General features: G+C 37.7%; 1 protein-coding gene across 1 annotated transcript; it reads right to left on the reverse strand.

Annotated features, from left to right (window-relative positions):
• Positions 1 to 19908: 19908 nt before the first annotated feature.
• On the reverse strand, positions 19909 to 20520 carry LOC139854127 (uncharacterized). Its single transcript, XM_071843451.1, has one exon. The coding sequence runs from the start codon at positions 20518 to 20520 to the stop codon at positions 19909 to 19911; it is 612 nt and encodes a 203-aa protein (XP_071699552.1).
• Between the last annotated feature and the right edge of the window lie 455 nt (positions 20521 to 20975).

The following is a 20975-nucleotide window of genomic DNA, read 5'->3' on the forward strand; positions in this document are numbered from 1 at the left end:
GTCAAACTTAGTCAAAGTAGTCAACTAAAGTCAACATCAGTAGGTTCATGTCAAATATTGGTCAACATGTCAAACCTAAGTCAAACAATACATTTTAGGTCATGAATGATCATTTTCACAATTTCAGTTTATCGTCATGCACGAAGTTTATGAACACGTAGCATACTTAGCACATTATCTCATAGTACAAAATTCACGTAAATATGAAAAACTCCAGATCATAAATATACTTAAAATTGATTCCAAAAAGTCCAGCCAGGGACTCATACGACAATTAAAAGTCATGAATCAGAAGGGATACATTTGGGGTTTTCCAAGTCAGTTTCTGACCGCGCACTGATTTCATTTTGGCTATAACCGGAGTTAGGAACATGAAATTGATACAAGAGCAGTGGCCATAGTTCAAGGACAAATCAAGTTAACACATATAAAAAATCTAGAAACTTTTTTTAAACCAATTTGTACAGTTTATTCGTGCAAGTTGAACATTCAGTTTTCAGCTCAAATCAGAATTCACATAAAGTATGGCTCTATTGTGCCCAATTCATAAGGTTTCTGAGATTGAAATAAACTAACAATAAGTCACATTTCATGTTAAGTTTCATTTTCCAGAAGCATACATGCTCATGCAATTCCCATAATCCACAGAGTACAAAACCGTGAGCAATTTACAGATTCGATTCTCATTTAGTTAGTCACCTTCGCACGCAATTATCCGAAGATCTAGATACAATTACCTATGATATCCACATGGAAGATGAAGTAATTTTTGTCTACTTTTCAAATATGCAAAGCTTTAATTACAGAAGTTAACACATTTTATCATACAAGGTTATTTTCATGCAAGTGCTGTATAAAACTACTTTTACACTAATTCAAGCATATCTCGAGCTATACATAAGCAAACGACATGATATCCTAGTCTAAATTGAGTGTTTTTTTAAATTATATTTCCAGTGGTATAAGTCTCACATGCCAATTCGTTGTCTATCAATACCAGATTTCTGATCAAGCAACAAAAACACAACGATAATTCAAATCGACATAACTTAATCATACGAAAACGAAATCAAGCGAATCCAAAGCCTAAACTCAATAGTTTTTCGCAAGGATTCTGATTATAACATAATAATTAACATTTGAAAAACTTAATTTTTCTGATCAAACAAATACAAATTCGTTTTTAAACCCTAGCGCATCAAACAATCAAAATAACGATAACGATTAACACGTACGCGTATAGACTTTAGCATTTGACAACATAACTATGAAACTCTTATAAAAATCAGATTTTAAGAGTTAGGGTTTAGCTAAATATACCTTAGATCAACAATCAAAGCACACCAATACGTAAAGGATAACGCGAATTACAACGTTTGTTCTTGAGGTTTTATCAAAAATTGAAAATTGGATGGTATGGTGATGGTGATGATGTCAACGGTATGGGGAGGGAGGAAGAAGTTGACTGGCAGCTTTTTCTTGTGAGGGTTTATGCCAAATTTAGGTTTACACTCTAATTTATATTAAGCCCTAATTCCACAATTAACACTTAAGCCCCTAAAGTTACAAAAATCAAGATATAAGGGGGTATGGGGGAGGGGTCGGCCGAATATGGCCCACATGGGGTTCCCGGGCTCGTGTTTGTAATTCCGTGTAATCGTGGTCCGTTTTATATGCCGTTTAGTCGTACCGAAGGCCCAGAACGCTAACCCGATTGTTAAACGCAACCAATTGTTTAATTTATTAAAAACCCAATAAATTAAATATTTTAAAAAGTTAATAATTAATAAAATTAATTATTAAAATAAACCCGAGCGTTTCGTTGCTCAAAAAGCTATTATCAAAATCGTATCGTTTTTATCGTATTTCATTATCCGAAATATTTATTTGAATTAATATCAACCCATATTAATTATTGAAACCCTCCGAAAATCAAGTACGCATTTAATACACGTAAACGCACAAAAATTAAATAATCGCCGTTAAATAAACTAACGGAAGGCTAACGAAAGTAACGGAAAAATCAGGGTTGTTACATTACCCACCTGTTATTGAAAATTTCGTCCCGAAATTTTAGTGATCGTCCGCTGAAGTAGTTTCCTCAGGAAACAGTTGCGGATATTTCATCCTCATCTGGTCTTCACACTCCCACGTGAACACTGGTCCTCTTCTTGCGTTCCACCGAACTTTAATGATAGGAATTCTGCTTTGCTTCAACTGTTTGACCTCACGGTCCATGATTTCAACATGTTCCTCAATGAAATGAAGTTTGTTGTCGATACGTAGTTCCTCTAAAGGAATGATCAAATTATCATCGGCTAGGCACTTCTTTAGATTGGATACATGGAAAACGTCATGAATACCGCTGATTGTTTGTGGCAGTTCCAATCTGTAAGCTACTGGTCCAACTCTTTCAGTTATCTCAAATGGTCCAACATATCTAGGACTCAGTTTACCTCGTTTCCCAAATCGTACAACACCCTTCCAAGGTGATACCTTAAGCATAACCTTGTCACCAACTTGGAACTCTATGTCCTTTCGTCTAACATCGACGTAACTCTTTTGATGACTTCAAGCCGTCCTCAGTCATTCCTGAATCTGTAGAACTTTCTCAGTTGTCTCCTGAATAATCTCAGGACCTGTCAACTGACTATCTCCCAACTCGCTCCAACAAACGGGAGATTTACACTTCCTTTCGTATAATGCCTCGAAAGGTGCAGCCTTAATGCTCGCATGGTAGCTGTTATTGTATGAGAACTCAACTAGTGGTAAATACTTATCCCATCCGTTTCCGAAATCAGTGACACATGCGCTCAACATGTCCTCAAAAGTCTGAATAGTTCGTTCGCTCTGGCCATCCGTCTGGGGGTGATATGCTGTACTCATATCTAAACGGGTCCCCATTGCTTTCTGTAATGATTGCTAAAACCTGGAAGTAAATCTGCTGTCGCGATTGGATATAATAGATATAGGCACTCCATGCCTAGAGATGAATTCCTTAATGTATATCTGAGCCAACTTCTCCATTTTATCGGTTTCTCTTATTGGAAAGAAGTGTGCGGACCTAGTGAGACTATCCACGATAACCCAAATAGTATCGTGACCTCCCACCATTCTCGGCAGTTTTGTGATGAAGTCCATGGAAATACCTTCCCACTTCCACTGGGGAATCTCTGGTTGAGTCAATAATCCTGATGGCTTCTGATGTTCAGCCTTGACTTTAGCGCAAGTCAAGCACTTCCCAACATAGGTAGCAATGTCAGCTTTCAAATTTGGCCACCAATAAAATGCTTTCAAATCCTGGTACATTTTATCTGATCCCGGATGAAATGAGTATCTCGACTTGTGTGCTTCCTCCAACACTAGTTCTCTCAATCCACCAAACTTTGGTACCCAAATTCGGTTAGCAAAGTACCGTGTTCCGTCCTCTTTGATGTCAAACTTCTTATCCATCCCTTTGAGAAATTCAACATCGACATTCTCTTGTTTCATGGCTTCTTGTTGTGCTTCGCGGATTTGTGATGTGAGATTCGTACGGACAACTATGTTAAAATCATTAACCCTAAGAGGTTTCTCTTGCTCCTTTCTGCTTAAGGCATCCGCCACAACATTTGCCTTGCCCGGATGGTATTGAAGTTCGCAGTTATAATCGTTAAGTAGTTCCATCCAACGTCGTTGTCTCATGTTGAGCTGTTTCTGATCGAATATGTGCTGTAAACTCTTATGGTCAGTGAAGATAGTGAACTTGGTTCCAAACAGGTAGTGTCTCCACATTTTAAGTGCAAGACAACAGCTCCTAACTCAAGGTCGTGCGTAGTGTAGTTCTGCTCGTGAATCTTTAACTGACGCGATCCATAAGCAATAACCTTGTTCCGTTGTATAAACACGCAACCCATTCCTTGATGTGAGGTGTCACAATAAACAACAAAATCTTCACTTCCCTTGGGTAGAGACGATACTGGTGCAGTTGTTAACTTCTCATTCAACAACAGAAATGCAGTCTCTTGCAGTTCTGACCACTCAAACTTCTTGCCCTTATGAGTCAACGCGGTTAATGGTCGGGCGATCTTAGAGAATCCTTCAATGAATCTCCTATAATAACCAGCTAGACCCAAAAATTTCCTAATCTGCGTTGGCGTCTTTGGAGTTTCCCAATTCTTAACTGACTCAATTTTTGCTGGATTGACTTGTATTCCATTGGCCCCTACAACATGGCCAAGAAATTCTACTTCTGGTAACCAAAAGTCACACTTAGAGAACTTTGCATACAACTGCTCTTCTCTAAGCATAGTCAATATCGAACGTAGATGTTGCTCGTACTCTTCTCTGTTCTTGGAGTACACCAATATATCATCAATAAACACAATGCCAAATCTATCTAGGTATGGCTTACACACGTGGTTTATGAGGTCCATGAACACTGCTGGTGCGTTCGTCATACCAAACGGCATCACTGTAAACTCATAATGCCCATAACGTGTTCTAAACGCTCTCTTCGGGACATCAGCTTCTTTGACTCTCAATTGGTGATACCCGGATCTCAAATCAATCTTCGAATGACAACTAGATCCCTTTAGTTGATTAAATAAGTCATCAATCCTCTGTAGCGGATACCGATTCTTGATTTTCAACTTCTTCAATTCTCTGTAGTCGATACACAATCTCATCGACCTATCCTCCTTCTTAACAAACAAGACTGGAGCTCCAACTTAGGAATTTGTGGTTATGTGACACACCTTCTAGTACATGTCACAATTTAGGGCATTACAACCCTCATGTTCTTCACTATGGGAAGCCCTTGTAGTTCTAAAGGTGAAAATGCGTATATTGTACGCGTAACGGGTGCAGCTGCTGAAACTAAATCAATCCGAAATTCGACTTCACGGTGGGGTGGACGCGTAACCTCAGGACAATCTCTAATAGTTGGGAAATATTTGGGTCCCTTAAATGTCGTCTCATCTTTACTCACATGTGCCAGAATTGCGAGACATTCTCATCTCCTGTACTTCTGGACCTTCGAGTAATTAGTGTAACATGACGGTGTACTGATCTCTTCTTCGTACACTATTATCGTCGATGAAAGAAATTTGAATAGTCTTCTGGTCGTAGCTACCTCGGTTGTAACGTCAGATAACCAGTTTGTTTCAACCACTAAGTTAAAACTTCCCAGTTTAATAGTTTTATAGAGTGCACGTTGTCTAAGGAAGGTACAGGTTTATAAACGTCATGACTAATTTCTCTAGCGTTAAAGCTTCTCTCAGCACCGGTGTTGAAAGCATATATAAACATTATGGTTGATGAGCGAGAACGTGATGATTTTCATGGAAAACGAAAATGAACAAGGTGTAATGGCAACTCAAACAAAATATGATATTTAATCGAAAAGGGTTGGTACAAACTCCCAGACGGGTGTGTCTCGCAGGAACAGATGAAGTGTAGTTCGTGTCGATGTGTTCAAAGTTTGTTGGTAATGTTTGTGGGTATAATGAAAATGATTGTCGCTTATGAATAGTTAGTTGGAACAAAATGATGAGGGATATGGTAATGGGTAGTATTACTAGCAGCAATGAGTGGTGGCATTAGCGATAAGTAGCGATGGTTTTTGATAAGCAGTGATGATAGTAGTGTTGTATAAGTTGTTAGATATCATGCTCACATCATAAGTATATGCACATGTACTCTAATGCACCCAATAAGGCATAATGGTCTTCAGTCGGTAGGCTCGTGTTGGAAAACAAAATCATGGATGGCGGATGGCTGAATGATAGGTAAGTTGGTAACCGAGTGGACAATATCTACTACGTATTGTGCGGGCGGTTATCAGGAATTCCTCCTCTAAAGACGTATCAGAAATGAGTTGTGATGCACATTAGCGAGTAGTAAAACGCGGAGGTGTTGGTAGTGTCGAGTATTACTTAGTATTTGTAAGCAGTAATGAGTGATATTGAGTAGTAGCAAGTAGCAAGGGGTAGTAGTAAGTAGTATTTAGTAATGACAAGCAGTGAGAAGCAGTGATCAGTCGTGACTAGCAGTGATAGGCGGCATTGAGTAGTAGTTATCAGTGATAAACAGTACTGAGTAGTGGTATGAGATGATGAGTGTGTTCAAGTAGTGTCTTAGTAGTGACAAGTAGTGATTGGTGGTGACAGACAGTGTCGAGCAGTGATGAGTTGGGTCAAGCTCACAAGTCACTTACAAGCTATATTAACAATTAATTTGCACATGATAAGTTTCTTCTCACATTCGGGGTTATACAGTTTGTGTTCTAAACGTTGTCTATCCAGGTAACCTACTTGACTCGCCCCAATTCCTTATTTTCGCAATGTCGGAACTTCTATATGAGTTACCGTAATGTAATCCCGGTCATTACATTACGCTATCTCACATTTCCATTCGACATCACTCCATAAGTTCAAGATGGCATAGTCAACTTAATTTAGTTAAATATGGCTTCGGGTGTACGTATGTGTTTCGTGATATAGTATATTTAGTCCAAGTCCATGTTGCATGGTATAAGGTGTATATGTATGTGGTGTAATGTGTAGCCCTACATGTAGCATTGTGAAGCAAATAGTGCAGGTATGGTGCATAAAAGTCGTCCAAGACACACGGCTATAGACTAGACTTCACTAATGCGCCCTACGGTTACACACACTAATGTATCCTAGTTCCCTATAGCCACAGCTCTGATACCAAATGTAACACCCCGTCAAAAATCTCTTTAACGGAACGTTAACTCTGGTCCCAGTGCTTGGCTTGACTTCTACGTAACAGCATTATTCTACAGCGGAAGCAATTAATACCTCAGAGTAAATCACGCAAAACGGATCAACAATAATGTTGAGTGAATCTACAGGTTTTAGTTAAACAATACAATATGTTTAAGAAATAATATATTTCCAAAAAAAGTTTAATAGTGGAAGACCACCAAAGTTTTATATCAAAAGTTTGCATACAGCAATGTTAAGTGTTAACTGTTCGTAATCAATGATATCAAGTTCCAAATGTGTGACACCAAAATAGTTTCGTTTCATATACTTGTAGACATTACCATGTCTAGTTTTAAATGTTTGTAAACCACAGTTTCAAGTAACATATCATAGTATCTGAAAAAGAGTTATCAGAAAAAAAATAGTTTAGTTTCTTTGACCACGAGATTCTATCGTTTGCATAAACCGAGCACCTGAATACTAGCAATGACCCGAGTATAGAAGCCACTATACCCGACCTTACCTCGTAAAATGTTATACACTTGTTCAAATGTATTTAATGTTCAAAGTAAATGCACCACTATTTTTATACCGGGTGAGGTTGTCAACCTAACGGATCCGTCCATCTAAATTGTGCTTACACCGATGGTATCAAAAGTATTCAAGCTAGAGGCTTTTTGAACAAAAATCAATATGCATATGTGTAGTACTCATGTCAATACAAAAGTATTTGAAAATGTAAATATAACAGCGTGTATTCTCATCCCTGAAAACATGTAAAAAGCGGGATTGTAGAATCACCTTTGAATAAAGCTCGGATTGAAAAGTGAACAATTAACTTGTACGGTTTATAGCCGAGTAATGCAACCTAAGTATACGTATGTAGGTTGGTCAATATATATATCTTAAATAAGTGTGGTTTCATAGTGTATGTTGTCTTATTGCTCGACTCGACGCGTTTCAAAGTAAAAGTCAACTATATCATGCAAGTCAATAAAGTCAACCGAAGTCAAACCAAAAGTCAAACTTGGTCAAAGTAGTCAACTAAAGTTAACATCAGTAGGTTCATGTCAAATATTGGTCAACATGTCAAACCTAAGTCAAACAATACGTTTTAGGTCATGAATGATCATTTTCACAATTTCAGTTTATCGTCATGCACAAAGTTTATGAACACGTAGCATACTTAGCACATTATCTCATAGTACAAAATTCACGTAAATATGAAAAACTCTAGATCATAAATATACTTAAAATTGATTCCAAAAAGTCTGGCCAGGGACTCATACGACAATTAAAAGTCATGAATCAGAAGGGATACATTTGGGGTTTGCCAAGTCAGTTTCTGACCGCACACTGATTTCATTTTGGCTATAACCGGAGTTAGGAACATGCAATTGATACAAGAGCAGTGGCCATAGTTCAAGGACAAATCAATTTAACACATATAAAAAATATAGAAACTTTTGTTTAGCCAATTTGTACAGTTTATTCGTGCAAGTTGAACATTCAGTTTTCAGCTCAAATCAGAATTCACATAAAGTATGGCTCTATTGTGCCCAATTCATAAGGTTTCTGAGATTGACACAAACTAACAATAAGTCACATATCATGTTAAGTTTCATTTTACAGAAGCATACATGCTCATGCAATTCCCATAATCCACAGAGTACAAAACCGTGAGCAATTTACAGATTCGATTCTCATTTAGTTAGTCACATTCGCACGCAATTATCCGAAGATCTAGATACAATTACCTATGATATCCACATGGAAGATGAAGTAATTTTTGTTTAATTTTCAAATATGCAAAGCTTTAATTACAGAAGTTAACACATTTTATCATACAAGGTTATTTTCATGCAAGTGCTGTATAAAACTACTTTTACACTAATTCAAGCATATCTCGAGCTATACATAAGCAAACGACATGATATCCTAGTCTAACTTGAGTGTTTTTTTAAATTATATTTCTAGTGGTATAAGTCTCACATGCCAATTCGTTGTCTATCAATACCAGATTTCTGATCAAGCAACAAAAACACAACGATAATTCAAATCGACATAACTTAATCATACGGAAACGAAATCAAGCGAATCCAAAGCCTAAACTCAATAGTTTTTCGCAAGGAATCTGATTATAACATCATAATTAACATTTGAAAAACTTAATTTTTCTGATCAAACAAATACAAATTCGTTTTTAAACCCTAGCGCATCAAACAATCAAAATAACGATAACGATTAACACGTACGCGTATAGACTTGAGCATTTGACAAAATAACTATGAAACTCTTATAAAAATCAGATTTTAAGAGTTAGGGTTTAGCTAAATTTACCTTAGATCAACAATCAAAGCACACCAATACGTAGAGGATAACGCGAATTACAACGTTTGTTCTTGAGGTTTTATCAAAAATTGAAAATTGGATGGTATGGTAATGGTGATGATGTCGACGGTATGGGGAGGGAGGAAGAAGTCGACTGGCAGCTTTTTCTTATGAGGGTTTATGCCAAATTTAGGTTTACACTCTAATTTATATTAAGCCCTAATTCCACAATTAACACTTAAGCCCCTAAAGTTACAAAAATCAAGATATAAGGGGGTATGGGGGAGGGGTCGGCCGAATATGGCCCACATGGGGTTCCCGGGCTCGTGTTTTGTAATTCCGTGTAATCGTGGTCTGTTTTAAATGCCGTTTAGTCGTACCGAAGGCCCAGAACGCTAACCCGATCGTTAAACGCAACCAATTGTTTAATTTATTAAAAGCCCAATAAATTAAATATTTTAAAAAAGTTAATAATTAATAAAATTAATTATTAAAATAAACCCGAACATTTCATTGCTCAAAAAGCTATTATCAAAATCGTATCATTTTTATCGTATTTCATTATCCGAAATATTTATTTGAATTAATATCAACCCATATTAATTATTGAAACCCTCCGAAGATCAAGTACGCATTTAATACACGTAAATGCACAAAAATTAAATAATCGCCGTTAAATAAACTAACGGAAGGTTAACGGAAGTAACAGAAAAATCAGGGTTGTTACAACGCAGCTCGGACAGTTATCACAATGCCTTGAAACCCGATCGCAGGGAAGGTTACCAAGTAATACTATCCAAAATCCCCACATAGAAGAAGCAAAGCAAATGGATTCCGTAATCCTAGAGGAAGAACCACGGAGAAGGTCAGCTAGGCTCAAGAACAAATCGATATATACTCAGAAGCTGACACCAGAAACTCCAGTTCGCGTACCGTATCCTGGAAGGCTACAGGAAGAACCAACCAAGCTTGATACCTTCAAACTTGATGGAAGATTCCTGGACACTATGTCCAAAGTTCCCAACCAGAAGAGATACATCTGAAGGCTTCTCTCTACAAAGGAAAGGATACCAGATTCTAACAAAATTCCACTGAGTGAAGAATGCTCTGCATTACTCAGGAACTCTCTACCACAGAATCTAAGAGACACGGGCCGATTCGTTTTCCCATGTTCAATCTACCAATCTGGAACCATTCATGCACTAGCAGATTTAGGAGCAAGTATCAACCTAGTCCCCTAATCTCTCTCTACAAGAGATTAGAGTTAGGAGACTTGTCAAGAACTAAAATGACAATCCAACTCGCCGATCACACAATTCGATATCCTAAGGGCATAGTTGAGAATGTCTTGGTGAAAGTCGACAAATTCTTGTATCCTACGGATTTCGTAGTAATGGATATTAAGGAAGACCTACACACACCAGTAGTGTTAGGAAGACCTTTCATGAATACAACTAGGACTGTCATTGATGTGTACAATCAAACCTTAATCTTACGATCACATGGGGAGAGCGTTATCTTCAAAATTGACCGACCAACTGATCTTTCTGGACAGGCAGATATGTTTGGTATTTCCACTAGACGGATCACTTCCGATGACGAGTCTTCACCACCAGCCGATGATATCGAGATGGGAGTCGAATCAAAGTCTGTAGACGACCCAGAAATGGAAGAAGAGGATCCCAGTGAAGAAATAGAGGAGGAGGAGGAATCTGAAGAGGAAGAGGAAATGGAAGACGTAGAAGAAACTGCGACAATACCCGCTCTAAGCATTAGGCGTCATGAAGAATTAATGAGGCTTGAGACGGAAGATCACAGTTTAATCATTCGCTTCAAGAAGAAGACCGGCAAGGCTGAGGTTAAGGATATAGAAATTGATCCTGTAAGTATCAAAGTGGAGAATTAGAATACCGAAGAAACTCGTTCATCAGACGCATCCTCAGAAGAACAATATACCGATGATGACGAGGAAGAGCAACATGAAGAAATTCTGAATAACTTACACTCTCCAACCGAACCGGATCAAGGGGAGCCGGACTCTTCTTCAGATCGAATTCCGGTTATATCTACACAAGCAGACATGATAACCTTCATCAACGATACTGATGAATTTGAAGATATTCTCGAAGCCATCCGTAAATCAACAATTGATTTTTCGCTACGCTTAACAGAACGAATTATGGCTATTCGAGAAGAACATAACCTCTATCTTTGAAGAGAAGACAATGACGTTGAAATCCTAAAAGAACGCATTCAAGACTTTATCAATTCTCTTCACGATCATATCTAACAAGAAGAAAGGCAACGAGAGAAAAATTCAGTGGTTCACACTATTCTTGAGACAAGATTCTGTCGAGATCAGAAGATCATTTACTCTAAGGTTTATAATGCCTTAGCCGGATCTGCACTTCCGTTCTAAGCAAACCAATGAGCACTACTAACTCTCATCCGAAAGCACATGGATCTTTCCACCGGACGCCCGACTTATCACTCTGATTTACAAATGATCGAGGATATTCACAGCTTGTTCGCTCTCCTAGAAAGAGATAATTTCGAAAGCACACCAGACAGACTAGTGATATACGTAACAATTGATCACCATGCTGATCTGATTATCAAAGAGTTACGAGATGCTGTTATGGAGGAAGTAAGGCAAAATAATTCATTCTCTCATCTTGAACCAGATCGAGTCAACATTGCCATCTATGTTACGAATCAGATATCACGTATCTTCCATGAATCCACAGATCCTAGTTTCACATTTAAAGCTGGATGTCGGGAGATATACTCAAAGACGGTGACATTAATGCTCGGATCAGGATTGATGTTCACTTCTTTTCAGCTTCGTCTTTTAACAAATCTGTGCAAAGCTACAAACTCTTACTGTGGAGATCACCATTCCGAAGACTTCGAGATTCTAAAGATACATTTTCTAACATTGTTTGAAGACCTCTGAAATGAGCATCCCATCAGAGAAACAATCACCACCAGCACTGCTTCTATGATTGACATTCATGGGTCAACCAGTAGAGCAGTGGATCAAATTCTCATCGGACTTCAAGACTTATCAAGAGGCTAAACTGCGCACTACTTATCTTTCAGAAGATCTTCAAGAGAAGTACTGGATCTTCTACCACTGTTGGTTCGACACTTTCTCAGGATTTACCCGCTAAGACTCATATTCCCTCAAGAAGACTAAGAATTCAACCATCAGCGAGGAATGTTTGCTTTTTAAAGCATCACTATGGTCGAGCCAACGACCTTAAACAAAAGCGCTTCTCGGGAGGCAACCCGTGCAATAAAGTAGAGTAGAAGAATAAAGGATGACAAATGAGCCGATCAATATAAGACGCAAAGATTGGAAGCCAACCACATTAGCTAGGGGTATTTCTTTCTTTTCGCTACTAGCTCAAGATTCAAACTATGCCACATCATAGCTTATCAATAAGTGTAGGATAACAACCCAATTAAAACACTAGACAAATAATCCCAAATCTTCAACTAAAACTTCTAAGTGTGGGATACACTAGGAACATTGAGGACAATGTTCATCTAAGTGTGGGATGTTGGTATAATCTTTTTATGCTGTATTAAAATAACCCATTACGAAGATTCCAAGTCCTTAAGCCAAATTTCAAAAATTTTTGCAAAAGAAAGCCTTTTCGAAAAATTATTTTTGAAAACCTAAAACGTTTGTCAATAAAAGTAAGGCGTAAGTAGCGTGGAAATCTTGTTAGGTTGAACCAAATCTCTAATAGAGCATTGCATGACTAAGACATTATCGACCTAAATTGATTATGGTGAGGCACCCCAAATAAGACCAGCATTCATCTTTAAAGCTTCACTATTTTCCGTTGAGAGTGTCGATGTCTGTACTCAGAATCAGAACTTGCTTTAGATCTACATTTTCGAGCAGCAAAACGTGATTCGGTTGTAATCAGAAGAGCTAGCCATTTGTCAAAAATAAGCCTTCTGCACCTCCACTACTTCTACTCCACCGCCACATCCACATCATCTTTACTATTACTCGAAAAATCCAGAAAACGAGATTCCTTCCGAAAACCCGATGTTATAAACCTCTCAAGTATCATGGCAAAGGTCTTGAAAAAGTTTACCGGCAAAAAGTTTCTCGAGATGAAATCTCCAAAAAAAAAAAAAAAAAAAAAAAAAAATTCAAGTTCTGAAAAGAGCAGAACGTAATAAGAGAAATGCCAAAGAAGAACTTGACCACAAATGCCTATCACTTCAATGAAGAAAAGTTTAAAAGTGCATCTCAAATACTTCAACACTCCTATCTATCCGAATAAAAGTCTGTATAAAGACTACACTACCCTTTTATCTCACCCCTCAAAAACAACTTCACTACCACTTCAAAATTCCTTTTCCATCATTGACAAATGACCTAGAAGCTAAGATTACAACCGTTCTCACATTAGCAGTAAGGATTTGAGTCTTTATCAAGCCTATGACAATAGGTGTAGCATGACTGGCTATGAGTGAGTTCATTTCTTAGATCAAGTACACCTATGTCATGTCATGTAACCTCCTCGCATGTTTGGGTGTAGCAATGGGTGTAGCATGACTGGCTATGAGTCTTTATCAACCCTAAACACCTGTGTGATTTGAGTGACCCGTGAAAGCTAGCCTATGTCATGTAACCTCCTCGCATGTTTGCAGAGATAGTTTCAATCATAACATAGATGACTCACCTTATCTTTTGCTCTTATAATAAAAGCAAACCGCTTAGGCTATTAGAAAAGAAACTCCAAAAAAAAATATTAAGGAAATGAGAGTTTGCTTGAGGAACAGCAAAGTCTAAGTGTGGGATATTTAATATCGGCTAAAAAGTCATGTTTTTACCCGGTATAAAGTCCCAAAAACAAGAAAGATTCGAACTTTATCGGAAAAATACCCACTTCGTCGATTAGAATTGAATATCAAGTAATTACGAAGACGGTGCAAAAAGAATCAAGATAATCGGAGCTAAAACGAAGATTCTAGAGCAAAAACGGTGAAAGAAAAGAAATCGAGTTACGATCCAGGGAACCAGCAAGCCAAACGGCCTGCCAAACGGCCTGCCAGTGTGTCAAATGGCCTGCAAAATGGCCAGAACAAACGACCTCGTTAAACTGCTTACCTCAGCAAATGGGCCCTGCAAACGGCCTGCCAAACGACCTGCCAGCCGTTTGCAGGCAAATTTTGTGCTTATTTATAGGGTCTTTGTCATTCATTCTAACACACACTTCAATTCACTTCTTTCTCTCTCTTGTACAATATTAGTCATACTCTCAAGGCCTTCGACTGCGTGCGGGAAACCTAGTACCCGGAGAAGAACGCTGAAGATTGTATTAGGAGCGGTCTGGAGTCTTGAAGTTGTCACTTTTGTATTCAGAACTCGTTTAATCTACTGGTATTTCTATCCCTTATCTTTATATAATGTCTTCTATCATTATGCTTTGTGATATTGTTGCCATGATTAGCGAGTAGTTATCTTTAGTGTATGCTATGATGTAAGCAGTTGTAATGCCAAAATAATGTTATGGTTTGTGTATGCTGTTGAAATGCTTTCCGATTATACATTAAACCCAATCGCTTTTCGAACTAATAGAACGTAGTTACTGGCTCTGTTATTGGGAAGTCGCGAACCCCGATTCAGAGTACACTATCTATGTCACCCCTTGGTAAGAGAAGTCTATCGGATACAATATAAGATCGATTGAGGCACACCAGTTGTAGTAAGTCTATCGAGCTTTGGATTCCGACTGAGGACTCTTTCGTAGTGAAACATCTGAATAGACCCTTAGTACATTGTCGGTCCCAGACCATGCTAGTGTAGTCACCAATCATATAAACTTCGTACGTGCACGCTGAAGCACAACGGTTTAAGCTGTAACTCTGCTAAGTAAGGCCATGGAACCCGGTAAGTGTTGATTAGTACACTGCACCATAACGCGGTCTCAAACATTGCACCCCACTTGAGGGATTCTTAGTTAATTAAGGAACTGTTTGTTTAGACACATAAAGGATTGGATCGTTAGGATAACCGAACATGTTCATGGAAGTAAGCTTGACTTGGCCATGGTGTTCTTTATGGTTGAACTCTTTTTAAAGGGCCTAACTATCTTTTAAAACCAATCATTAACGAAAGCATTGAAACACATCATGTCTCTCGGATATGGTAAACCATGTATTCTATTATGCTTAAGAAAGTTTAGACCATTGTGGAATGTTTATACGTCATCCAACCGAGTCGCTCAATTGGATGAGCCGTCTGAACGTGTATGCCTGTAGTCAGACTGCACGGGCGTCGGGGGTAAGGGATGTTGCTGTCTATTCAGAATCTTCTAGCCTAACGCAGTACCCAGTGACATGTCTTATGACAGGGGCGTTTAGGACCAGTGTAATGAATACAAGGCCTCTGCCTATTCATGAGCCAGCATTCCATAATCTCGGCAGAATAACTGATGAAGTCATAGTATGCGCTCACTTTAACCTTATCTGAATTATGAATTTTATCGCATTTACTTTATCTGTCTTATAAAGTAGAAAATTCCAAAATTAAGTAACCACTACTCCTTCCTAACTATCTTAGGCTTAAATATAGGTTCGATTCTACTGATGTCTCAAAAATACAACTCTAGTACTTCCCTTACTCATACTAAGGAGTAGTACGATTTAGGCCCCGCTAAATATAAATATAAAATAGTACCCACCCCCTTGGTGGTTGATTCTGACGTGATGCGGCCTGACGACACCGCACAAACAAAACCGTCCGTTTCGGCCATATCAGACACCCTAAACACTTGAGTGATATGAGTGATCCGCTAGTGAGGAGCCCGATCATGTATACTCTACATCTGAGAGTTGGAAAGTACGCCTTTTTCACTACGGACGCAATTGAAATCTAGCGATCAAATAATCGAAGCTCGAAACTTTTTCTGATACTTTCGAAAGACGTAACGACTTCTGATGAATGCATAATAAAAAGATCTACGGGTGGGGCAAGGGAGAATCTATTAGGAAGAACCTTATATTCTCGCTTTTTGCTTAAGGACAAGCAAAGCCAAGTGTGGGGTATTTGATATCGGCCAAAAAGTCACATTTTTACCCCCAATATTAAGCCCTAGAACAATAAAGATTCAAACTTTGTCAGAAAAATTATCGTTTTTTCAGTTTATTTTGCAGATTAAGTAATTACAAAGGTGATGCAAAAAGAATCAAGTAAAACGGAGCTAAAACGAAGATTCTAGAGCGAAAACTGTGAAAGACAAGAAATCAAGTTACGATCCAGTGAAATCAGCTGACCAGGCAGACCAAACGGCCTACCAAATGGCCTGCCAAACGGCCTGCCAAATGGCCTGCCTGGCTCACAAAGGGCCTGCCAAACGACCACAGCAAACGGCACCTTAAAAGGCTTGACTTGCCAAACGGCCCCTGCAAACGGCTTGCCAAACGGCCTGCCAGCCGTTTGCAAGCAAAAATTAAGTCTATTTAAAGGGCTTTCTCCATCCATTTCAACACACACTCAATTTGTAATTCACTTTATATTTTCAAGCTTTTAGTTAGTTTTTAGTAGTAGTTAGCTTAGCTTTTATCTTTCGGAGGATGTCCCTGCGATCTCGGGCAGATTTCTTCGACCTTTTCAGGTTTTTATCCGAAACGCTTGTATTTTGTATTAAACATGTGTTCTTACTTTTTATGTTTAATAATGCGTTCCGATATTACCATGATAGCTTAATTAATCTGTATGTTGCCATGATAGAAGTTTGGGTTAGCATAATTATATTAATTTAGTACGATTACTGTTATAATACTGAACTAGGAAGTCTGATAGATTTGTATGCTTGCATCTTAAGGATTGACCAACCTAGGTTGTGATCAGGACTTGTCCACCTATATGAAATTAGATACTTCATAGGATTAAGACCCCTGGTTATACTGTATCTGAAGATTCTATGAACTCGGTATGGCTGGAGTTCCCGAGAGGCATTTAATGCGCTTTTAGGACACGAAACTTAGGAATTGAGACATGAATGACCTAGTATCCCTACTGATTGTTCCAAAGAGATCTCTTAGGAGCTGTTAAGATCTAGTTAGTGCCTTTACTATGTGACCCAAGCCTATTGCATGTTCTTGTTTGATTGTTGCCTTAGGACTTAGTCATATCAACTGCTTAGGTACTCATTAGGTTTCTATCTGCTTTACTATTAATATATCAACTGTAATGCTGTATAATGTTTGAATTGATATGATCTCATTAGTATGATGGAATGGTTGTTAGTTTCACTTAAAGTTTTGCCAACTTAAACCGACGGATTCCTTCCGTTTGTGATCCGTGTTCAATCAACACGGCACGTTGTTATTCAGTTAACTAAACTGATAACGAGGGTTAGGATTAGAGCTCAACTCACTAATAAACCTAGTACTTTACTGAGGATAACCTCCGAGGTACAGCTACCTTTCAATTATACGACCTAGTGACATACTTCTTACTGCTCAAATAGAACTCCGAGAGTTCAGAGACAAGTAGGTCTGTGTAATTGGCTCATCCAACCAGATCTACATCATTCCAAGCATAGTTTTAACATAAGCATAATTACCTTTCCCTAACCGAACACTGATATCTTGGTCAACATTTCCCTGATCTGCATACTCCGGATATCCTTCCACTTATTTACTTTTCCGCACTTTGGACGTTTAGCTTAAACCAACTACTAACCTTTATCTAGGTAATTTAACTAAAAGACAATTATCCACTTGATCTTCAATTCGTTAATCCATAAAAAAACACGACACTAGGTTAACTTACACCTTCTACACTTTAGGAAGTAAAAGTAAATTTAGGCCCCGCACAATATAAATAAACAAAACCACTGTGTGCTACTTTGTTTCACCGAAATGGACGTTCTGCGGCCTAACGACACCGCACGAATAAAACCGTCCGTTAGTAGCATATCAGATGCGCTTGTAATTCTCCATGTGACTCCAACATCCTTCAGTGTTGTATTTTATTTTCTTTTTTCAACTTTTTATGATTTTTCTCATAATAAAACAATAAAAAGATAAATACTAACAAATGCAATTAAACACTTTAACATAATTATCCACTAATAAATTCACTAAACACATTACATCGCATAACATTAAAAAACAAACATATTACATAAACACTAACACATTAAGAAAATAGATATAACAAAACAGAAAAAGATAGCAGTTTTTTTTTTATGAATCGTGAGCTCAACTCCAAACAAGAGTATTTTAATGAACTTTAATAGATTGGCTTCTCCCATCCTTATCTTGGATTTTCTTGGATCCCTTCTTTGAAGTTTCTCCTCCATCTTTCATGTTCAAGGTTCTAATCCTCTGCGTTTATTAGTACGCACTTCAACTTTAATTATCTCCTCAAGATTCTTCTTACGCTCCTGATGTCATTTTCTCATTACATCCCATCTTTTCTATCTTTTCTCATAATGTTCTTGTTCTCGCAATACCAATTCTGTAACACCCCAGCTTAAAGCAGTGGAACCTTCCTCAATAATTAATTAATTAGGTGCAAAATAAACATCATACTAATCCTTGCGAGTATCACTAACATAAAAAGCTCGGTGGGTTCATCAATACACTAATTGTTGGTTATCGGTTTTGCCCACCCGATAAGCACAACAGACTTACCACTAGAGATGCACTCAAAGTCGGTCTTCTTCATCTAAAATGCATGCTCCCTGACATATACCTCTCGTTTCCTATACCCTCAAGAACAGACATTATTCATGAATTTCTCTCAGCTGATGCTTGTCGTCCCCAGAACACAAACCCATAAGGGTAAAAGCGAGTCTTTACAATACTCTACCTAACAACTCATTACTACACTCTTGATTCACAACTTTCTTCCTCATATGGACTCCGCACCAAAGATTGTCTAAGATTCAATGATCCTTTAATACTCTATCTCATAAGTCATTATAATTAAGGGATCACTACATGACTCCATATTCACAACAATCACTCCTGACCATGTCACGTTCCTTCCTTCGATACTCAATATATCGTGTTCGTGTGACAGGATATACGATTGTAATATTGTTGATCATGCATTATTACAAACACATATCTTATCGCCTTCACATGACATACAAAGTACTTTACGTGGAATTAGGTGACATTCACACAATTCTTTGCAAAAATCTACACATAATTTCACATTTACACTCTTTCACCTCTTAGCACTCCCAAGGCACATATTGTCATACAAGTCTCCTTAATTACTTACTCGTAGTAGTCAACCAGTCATACCAAAACAACGATACCTAGCACGAAGCTAAGTCACACCTATTCACACATAAAGTTCAATTAACACAATTCAAGGCTTATTAAGGTAAGTCTTCCTAAACCAATTTTTTGTTACCTATTACTAGAAATTTCTCAAAGTCTAGCTTTATTCACAATATTTCAATTTCATAATACAAGCCACTTCTACCATTCTTTCCTAGTAATTCATCGTCAACTACCATAAATTAAATTTACTAGTAATCTTTCATAACCATGTTTCTTATATTTAACCTTATTAAAATAAATCACCATTTTGACCAAACCCATCATCATCTAGTCAATACATTCACAAATTCTATTTAGCATAATTAACACCAAATCACAAAATTAAAACAACTAAACATCATCAGTTCTCCTTGGTTTCCAAGGTTTAGCATGTACTATCCTTTTATCCACTAACGTATGTGATTTACCATATAACTCTTTTATCTTGGCCATTTTATTTTGGCGATTGACCTTCCATTAGTAACTTGGCAACCTCAAAGAATTTTCCTCGTAATGCCTCTACAACTTTTTCATGTAGTTCTAGAACACTTTATTCAATTACTTTATCAACATCGGGGATCCTAGCCTTTTTCTTTCCTTCCACATTCTTTTCTTTCTCATATCCTATGACAAAAAGCTTCTCATCAACCATCGAACTTGATTCCTTACATGTTGGTGGGTTTCTAGTTCTAAATGCCAATATCTTTTCTTTAATACTAAAAGTCATGAATCTTTTTCTTACATTAATGAAAGCATTTGAGATGTTTATGAAAGTTCTTCCGAACACTAGCGGAGTATGTTCATCTTCTTTCACGTCAACCATATAGAAATCAACTAGAAATGCTAACTTCCAAAATCGAACAACCATATTCCTCACTATGCCCATAGTTCTCTTGACAAAATAGTCATAAAGTCGGACCCCATTAGTGGTTGGCATTACACGACCTATTTCAATCCTTTTGAACATGGAGTAAGGCATAACATTAACACTTGCTCTCATATCTGCAAGTTCATTATAAATCTTTTTATCTTCTAATTCATAAGGAACATGAGATTCACCTTGATCATCCACATTTTTCGAAAACCCAAATGCTATCTCTCGAATGAAATCTACTCTAAATTTCTCCATTATTTTTCTCCTTACCACGTTTCCTTCAGCCATCTGTTTCTCCTATTTTTTAAACTCTTCATCATCTTCTTAATTTAACAGTTTTGCTTTGCAAAGTGGTGGAGATCATATTGATAGGAACAGTCTTCACATTCTTATGCTTTTCACCTTCCCCATTATTTGCAATCACCTTATCTTCTACTAGCTTGGATAATTAGATTACATTCCTTTCTAAGTTTTGGATGAAGGCTTGGTGATTATTCTGAACTCGGGTTATTTGACCTTTGATTGACTCAGTAGCATCAGTCTGGCTCTTAATGAATGTAACGAGAATAACATCTAATTTGACTTTTCTTAAGTATTAGGTGGATTAACAAAAGCAATTGGTGCAGGGTTCTTAGTGTAGAAACCAGGTGGGTTTCCACTTGGTGGAGGATATTGGTTATGGTTAGGTTGGTATGGAGGATTCAGGTAATTAAAATTCTGAAAATTCTGACGATTGTTGACAT

The sequence above is a fragment of the Rutidosis leptorrhynchoides genome, chromosome 6, assembly GCF_046630445.1.
Source record: "Rutidosis leptorrhynchoides isolate AG116_Rl617_1_P2 chromosome 6, CSIRO_AGI_Rlap_v1, whole genome shotgun sequence".
Taxonomy (NCBI): domain Eukaryota; kingdom Viridiplantae; phylum Streptophyta; class Magnoliopsida; order Asterales; family Asteraceae; genus Rutidosis; species Rutidosis leptorrhynchoides.

What these genes read in the sequence shown, in the direction of transcription:
- LOC139854127 (XM_071843451.1), bottom strand. Translation starts at nt 20,520, where the DNA reads ATGGCTGAAGGAAACGTGGTAAGGAGAAAAATAATGGAGAAATTTAGA.